At 56.7% G+C, this 7,896-nt stretch overlaps 1 protein-coding gene across 1 annotated transcript; it reads left to right on the top strand.

Moving 5' to 3' along the window:
* Positions 1-5,593: 5,593 nt before the first annotated feature.
* SPPL2C (signal peptide peptidase like 2C) lies at positions 5,594-7,672 on the top strand. Its single transcript, XM_028087424.2, has one exon. It carries the CDS (start codon positions 5,618-5,620, stop codon positions 7,670-7,672), a length of 2,055 nt encoding a protein of 684 aa, XP_027943225.2. The 5' UTR covers positions 5,594-5,617.
* Positions 7,673-7,896: the final 224 nt, after the last annotated feature.

Genomic DNA, 7,896 nt, shown 5'->3' with positions numbered 1-7,896 from the left:
AGGCCAGGACAGATAGAGCAGCTCTGGGGGGAGGGGGCAGCAGGAGGCCTCAACCAGGCCTTGTCTGGTTGGGGACAAGTCCCAGGTGAAGATAGGACCAGCCCCAAATGGCAAGGCCAGTGTCCAGTTGCTGAGCTCAGCTGGGTGGAAGCAGTGAGGGTTCTCTGTACGTCCATCCTGATTCCCAGCATGCACTCCCCTCCTCTCCAACATCCTCCACCCCTCCACCCCTTAAAAGGATACTTAACTGCAAACAGTGCAGCCCAGGGCACCAGAAGCTTCTGTGGGTCTCCCTGCACCCACCCAGGCTCTGCTCAGCCCAGGCAGGGGGGTCATCAGCCCCCAGCTCAAGGGTCGCTCAGGATCATCTCATGGAGCCCCTTGACTTCAAACTCAACTGCCCACCCTCAGTCCAAAGAGAAACGGGAGCTGGTCTCTGCATTTCAACACCAGCAATACTATCATTGATTGAGTGCTTACTAGGTGCCAGGCACAGTCAAGCCCCTCACCTACTCTTCATACCACCCTGTGAGGCAGGGGCTGTTATCCCCACTTAACAGATGGGGAAAGGGAGGCACAGAGAGGGTACAAGGCCTGCCCCAGGGCACCCAGCAGTGGCATGGCTGGATGTGAGCCCAGGCTGGCCTCACTCAGCCTCTACCGTGTTTAACCCTATGCAGCAGTTCTGCCCCACAGGTCCCTCCAACACCCTCCCTAGAGAAATTCCTCAGTTTCCCTAGTTTGTGGACTAACAGCATGCAGACACAAAGCTGGTTGTAGAAGTTGGCCCCTACAAAGCGTGGGTGTCAGGGAGCCCACTCCTGAGCCCGGCCCAGTCTCCGAGTGTCCCAGCCCTGTTGCTGTTTCATGCCAGAGCACTGCCTGCTATCCCTACCTTGTACAGCCCGCCAACCCTGCAGATCCAGCTGGTCAGGCTCGGGCTCAAGACAGGACTGCACCACATATATTTTTCAAAGCTCTATGTGTGTTGGAAACATCAATGAGATCATTGTTTGGAGATAACTCCAGGGACCATCTTCGGCCACCAGACTGCCACCCACTCCCAGTGCCCCTCCGAGGGGTCCCGGACAGATGCCTGCTGCCCAGCCTCATTGCCCACTGGGCCAAGGCAGGTGGGGGCAGAAGCAGGGGCGGGGGCCGTGTGCTCAGTATACCAAGAGGAGACTGGGAGAGTGGAGCGGGAGCCCAGCAGGGGCAGGAGACGACGTGGAGGTAGACCTGCAGGACGTCCTGTCTCTCGCCTTCATTACTGGGGTAGTCGGGCAGGGAGCAGATGGGGATCCAGTCCCTTCTCAGTGTCTGTACCATCTCTAGAACATGCATCTAGGACAGCGCTGGGCCAGGAAGTGAGGGCAGTGAGTGGGCCAGGTAAACTGGGCGCCTTCCCCACCCTTCCTGAGCAGCCACACTGGGCTAAGGCCTGCTCTGCGAAGTCAGCTGTCCTTGCTGCCCTGAGTGGATAAAGATAAATGCTCCAGGTGTTCCCCCAAACAGAAGGCAGAGACATCGCCTCTAGCCAGCATCAGCCACTTGAGTGACCATGCCTTCCATGGCATTGTGCGGGGCGCCCCTGCAAACAGCCAGAGAGAAGAGCAGCTCCAGGGCCTTGGTGGGGGGGTTGGGAGGATCTGGGGAAGCAGGGATTGGATAGACACCCAAAAGCATTCAGTGAGCCAGGTCCCAGGAAAAGCCTCAGAGGGAGTGAGCCTAAAGAGAATTCTTTGAACAGGACACCAGGAATCCAAAGGTAGATCAAGGAGGAAGGGCGGGCACCCCCAAATAGGGGCATAGAGTGGTCTAGTTCCAGAACTTTTTCATCACCCTAATGGAAACCCCATTCCCATTAAGCAGTCACTCCCCATCCCACCTTCCTAGCCTCCAGCCACCAGGGACCTGCTTTCTCTCTCTGTAGCTTGCCTGAGTCTGGATATTTCCTAAAAGTAGAACCATACAATATCTGTCCTCTTGTGTCCGGTCGTTTTCAAGATTCATCCACATCATAACAGGTATCAGAACTTCATTCCTTCTTATGGCTGAATGACATTCTGTTGTATAGAGCCCACACTACCCATTCATCCGCTGAAGGCGCTCGGGTTCTTTCCGCCTAGTCCATGTTATTGTGAATAGTGCTGCTATGAACATTCACATACAAGTTTTTTTTTTTTTTGAACACCTGTTTTCGATCCTTTTGTTATATACCCTGGGGGTGGAATTGCTGGGTCATACGTTTCATTTATGGAGGACCCACCAAATGGCTTTCTACGGGCAGTTGCACCATTCCACATGCCTACCAGCAATGTAGGAGAGTTCCAATTTCTCCACATTTTCACCAGAACTTGTTACTAGCAATGTTTTCAACAACAGCCACCTCAGTGGGTGTGCTGGTCAGTTTTTAAGAGATCCAAGACTCCCTGTGTTGGGAGAGCGGGGCCCGGAGCGAGGGTCTAAGCTGAACATCAGCGGGGGTCCAGACAGTTTTCTTATCACAGCACTCAGGGAGGGGCTGGCCAGCTGCCCTGCCGTGCTCAGATCTAGGTGCCGGAATGCAGAGAGGTCTTGCTTCCGTGGGAGCCCACGGGAGGAGCGGTGGGCAGCCTTCCCCAGTCCCCAGGCCCTGCCATGTGTCCCCGCACCAGCTGGGGGTACGCTTACCAGTCTGCTGGCTCTGTTCCCTAATGTATTTTTGGCAGTTACCTTGTCATTGCAATTACTGTTTGTAATTGAATTAAATGTTATAGCCATGGATGAAACAGAATTGCACAAACAAGGAGAAATGTTGTCTCTTCTGAAAACTCAGTTGAAAGACACAATCTGAGTCACACAAACAATTAGCTGTCAACTCAGGTGCGGATGAGACAAATGGAAATATCTGGGTGGGAAGAGATTGGCAGAGTCCACGTGGTTCTAGTTGCCAACCACTTTGCAAGGTCCTTGAAGCTGGCCCTCCACTCCCCCCGCCCCCAAAGAACCCAAAGCTTGGTGTTACGGATGGTGTCTCATCAGCGTGAAGTTTACAAGGAAGGTGACTTGGAACTCCAGGGGATGGACCCGTAATCAAAGCAGATGCCTTAAGGAGATCAGTGACTGGATGCTCTGTGAAAGTGAAAATAAAATGTGTTTTCTAAGTTGACTTGTGTTCCCAAAAATATGTTGGAGTTCTAAACCTCAGGACTGTAAATGTGACCTTATTTGGAAATGAGATCTTTGCAGATGTAATAATGTTAAGATGAAGTCACCGGATGGGCCCCAATGCAGTACAAGGGAGAAGGCCCCAGGACAGCAGAGGCAGAGATGCGAGGGATATGGTTGCAGCTAAGGGACACCAAGGACTGCCAGCCACCACCCAAATGAGGAAGGGGTGAGGAAGGACATGGGGAAGGGTCCTACCCAGAGTCTTGGAGGGAGCATGGCCCTGCTGACACCTTGATTCTGGACTTTGTCTCAGTCAGCATGGGCTGTATAACAAATAGACCAGGGCTTAAACAACAAGTATGATTTCACACAGTTCCGAGAGGTTGGGGAGTGTGAGATCAAGGTGCTGGCTGAGTGCATTCCTCGTGAGAGCTCTCTCCCTGGTTTGCAGACAGCCGCCATTAGGCTGGATCCTTATGAGGTGGAGAGGGAGATCTTCTCTCCTGTGTCTCTTATAAGGAAATCAATCCCATTCCCGAGGGCTCCACCCTCATGACACTATTATCTTCCAAAGGTCTCACCTCTAAATACCAAATGTAAAGTATGGGGGTGAATTTTTAATGAGTCCCATCTTCAACCGATTTTTTTCAACACACCCATCTGCTAGCCAGTCCCAGTCATCTGGGACAAGCGGGCCGGCCACCGTCCCCTGAGCACAATGTGAGAGCATGGCAGCGTTAGCCATAAGATCCTCCGCCCAACAGCCTGGGTTTCCATCTCATCTCTACCACTCACGTGTCACCTTGGAAAAGTCTCTTCACTGCCCGGGGCCTCAGTCCCTCCTACTGAAAAGCAGGGTCATTCATGCACACATCCCACACATATTTTCTGAGTATCATTTGCTATTCCAGAATCTGAGAGCAGCAGTGAGATGAACAAGGTCTCTGTCCTCATGGAACTCGACCAGGGAGACACAGAAAATAAACCAGGAAACACATAAGCAAAGACCTGAGTTGTGATCATGAATGCTAAGAAGGGGGCCTGTTTGCTCCTGGCCATGGTGGTGGAGAGAACATTGGGGTGCAGGCCTGAAGGATGAGAATAAGCAGTGGGCGAGGCCTCCAGGTAGGGGGCAGAGCTGCATGGCCAAGAAGCCTTCTGCAGTCAAAGAGCCGGGCAGCTCCCTGGACAGCTCAAGGCCGAAGGGAGGGGGTCAGTGTGGGAGCTGGATCCAAGGCCTGTGGGGTGGGCTTCTCTGAGCTCAGGTTTACTCACCCATGAAGTGGGGGTGTTCAGGTAAGGTAATCTGCTATAACAAAGAGACCCACAATGAGCCGAGGGCTTAAGGAAGATAATGTGTCCAAGAGTCCGTGGTGAGCATCCCATACCACTGCTCTGTGCAAACATCCAGGGTCCTGTTTCCTTTCCTTTCTCTCTTTCCATCCCTTAGGGCTATGTCCTCCTCACCATAGTCAATGGCCTTCCCATGACTGATTTGGCAGAAGGGAAGAGACAAACGAGGAGGCTCATGATCTCTGTCCAGGCTCCTGAGGGGCTCACATCATTTCTGCTCAATTCCATTGGCAAGGACTTGACCATATGGCCTTTCCTAACTCCAAGGGAAGCTAGAAATGAAATTCTGGTCACATGTTACTTGGAGCATGGATTTTGGAGGACGTCACGCAGCCTCAGGCCAGCTGGATATAGTAATACCTCCCTGCGAGGACGTGATGAGTACAGATTAAGTATGTGGCACTTAGTAAGTGCTCAATAAAAGTTTGCAAGGTCACTGAGGCCAGGGCTCCCAGGGGCCTCAGAAACCCTCTGGTCTAGGGGCGCCTGGGTGGCTCAGTTGGTTAAGCGACTGCCTTCGGCTCAGGTCATGGTCCTGGAGTCCCAGGGTCAAGTCCCGCATCGGGCTCCCTGCTCAGCAGGAGTCTGCTTCTCCCTCTGACCATACCCCCTCTCATGTGCTCTCTCTCTCTCATTCTCTCTCTCAAATAAATAAATAAATAAAATCTTTAAAAAAAAAAAAAAAGAAACCCTCAGGTCCAGTGTTCTCATTTCTTGGCGGCTGAAGAAACAGAGGTGCAGAAAGGAGAAGCATCTGCCCAGTTACCCAGTCCGTAAGGGTCAAAGTTGGTCCAGAATTCATGTCTGGGATCCTCAACCCCATCCTCTCATGTCTTATTTCAAAGTACGTGATCCAGGCCCACCAGGAGCTGAGCAGAGAGGGGGGACCCGAGGGACCTCTCTACCGGAGGCAGGGCTGGGGGGCGGGCACCGAAGAAGGACCCTGTGCTCCCAAGCAGTGCCCTGGGCCCTGGCTGCGACGCTTTGTGACTAGGTAGGTGTGGCTCCAGTTTCCCAGACAGGAGGCAAGGCTGCTCTGTGACAGCGGGGCCACACCCAGCCCCTGGGGGCCGCTACCACGTTGGGACGCAGCAGTAAGCCGCTGAGGAGGATGGCGTTCCTGGGCTGCTTCCTCTTCCTCCTCACCAGCACCATGGCCCGGGGGGAGTACGGCGTGGTCCACGTGGTGTCAGAGAATTGGAGCAAGGACTACTGCATCCTGTTCAGCTCTGACTATGTCACCCTACCGCGGGACCTGCACCACGCCCCACTCCTGCCCCTGCACGATGGCACCATGGCACCTTGGTGCCCAGGCCAGGACTCCTCCCACCGGGCCCAGCCCAGCTCCGCCAGCCAGCGGCCCCTCCGCCACACCACCGCCATGGTTATGAGGGACAACTGCAGCTTCTATGCTAAGGGCTGGCTGGCTCAGGGCCAAGGTGCCCACGGGCTGCTCATCGTGAGCCGGGTCAGCGGCCAACAGTGTGCAGATACCACGCCGGCATCCCAGGACCCCCACCAGCCCCTGCCGGGCCTCACCATCCCTGTGGCCGTGCTCCGCTACAGCGACATGCTTGACATGCTCAGCCACACCCACGGCAGCACCGTGGTCCGCGTGGCCCTGTACGCGCCCCCCGAGCCCATCCTCGACTACAACATGGTGGTCATCTTCATCCTGGCTGTGGGCACCGTGGCTGCCGGCGGCTACTGGGCGGGCCTGACCGAGGCAGACCAGCTGCAGCGGCGCCGGGCCCGAGGAGGAGGGGGGCCCGGCGGGCTCGATCAGCAGGGGGCGGCGGCGGCCGCAGGGGGGCAGGAAGGAGAAGATGAGGACGTGCCGGTGGACTTCACGCCGGCCATGACGGGGGCCGTGGCCACCATATCCTGCTCCATCATGCTGTTGCTCTACTACTTCTACGACCGCTTTGTCTATGTCATGATCGCCATCTTCGGCCTGGGTGCGGGCACCAGCCTCTACACCTGCCTGGCGCCGCTGGTGCACCACCTGCCCCTGCAGCAATTCCAGTGGCCCGTGGCCAGCCAGCGAGCCCGTCTACGGCTGCCCCTGCTGCTACTGGCCGGCCTGTGCGCCGCAGTGACCGCCCTCTGGGTTGCCCACCGCAATGAGGACCGCTGGGCCTGGCTCCTGCAGGACACGCTCGGTGTGGCCTACTGCCTTTTCGTTCTGCGGCGGGTGCGGCTGCCCACATTCAAGAACTGTGCCTCTTTCCTGCTGGCCCTGCTGGCCTTCGATGTCTTCTTTGTCTTTGTCACGCCGCTCCTCACCAGGACCGGGGAGAGCATCATGGTGGAAGTAGCCTCGGGCCCCATGGATTCCTTGAGCCACGAGAGGCTACCCATGGTGCTCAAAGTGCCTCGGCTGAGCTTCTCGGCCTTGACGCTGTGCGACCAGGCCTTTTCCATCCTGGGCTTCGGTGACATCGTGGTCCCTGGCTTCCTGGTGGCCTACTGTCACCGCTTTGATGTGCAAATCCGCTCACGCCAGGTCTACTTCGTGGCCTGCACCGCAGCCTACGCCGTGGGCCTGCTGGTCACCTTTGTCGCCATGGTCCTCATGCAGATGGGCCAGCCCGCCCTGCTGTACCTGGTGTCCAGCACCCTGCTCACCAGCCTGGCCGTGGCCGCCTGCCGCCAAGAGCTCACCCTCTTCTGGACCGGCCAGGGCAGAGCCAGGACACGCGCCCAGCCCGTGGCGGGGCTCCGTGGCGCGCCTTCATTTGGCTCGGAGAAGCAGCAGGAGGATACAGCAGACGTCCACACGGCCAGCAAGTTTGAGGGCGCCACCGGCCACCCAGCAGGGGACTTGGACAGCAACCTGGGGGAGGACACGGCTGAGACTGCCACCGCATCTGAGGATGAAGCCGCTGGTCTGCATGGCCACAGGGACAGCTCCGAGGGCTGGAGTGATGCCAACCTGGACCCTGATGAACTGTCTCCTGCCTCCTCTGGGGCCTCGGAGGAGCCGACGCCGTGGATGCCGACCGCCATGCTGAAACCGATAAGGCGACTGATGCCACCGCCCTCAGAGCTGGGCCACGCCCAGGCCCAGCCCCAGGCCCACGGTGCTGGCCTGCCCCGGACGGGGCTCCACAAGAGGAAGGGCTTGAAGGTAAAGACGAGTATGTCGACGCAGCCTCCCTTGTGAACGGGAACCCTGAGACGCGTGCCTCTGGGAGGGCTGGCAGGGTACGTCAGCGCAGCCGCACGTGGTCAGAAAGAAATGGGGGCATTAAAGATATCCCACATCTACCCTGCAGAGCTCCGTTGTCTGTTGCGACTGGAAGAAAGCAGCGACCACAGAATAACTCCATGCAGGGCCCAGAAGGTTCTGAGGCTGGGTGCCACCCCCCAGTTGTGCTGAGTGGTTAA

Source organism: Eumetopias jubatus, unplaced genomic scaffold (genome assembly GCF_037043125.1).
Source record: "Eumetopias jubatus isolate StellerSeaLion01/CBP00866 unplaced genomic scaffold, mEumJub1_p1.0 scaffold_10, whole genome shotgun sequence".
Lineage (NCBI taxonomy): Eukaryota > Metazoa > Chordata > Mammalia > Carnivora > Otariidae > Eumetopias > Eumetopias jubatus.
Note: the sequence above shows the minus strand (reverse complement) of the source record. Positions and strands in the feature narration are given on the sequence as shown.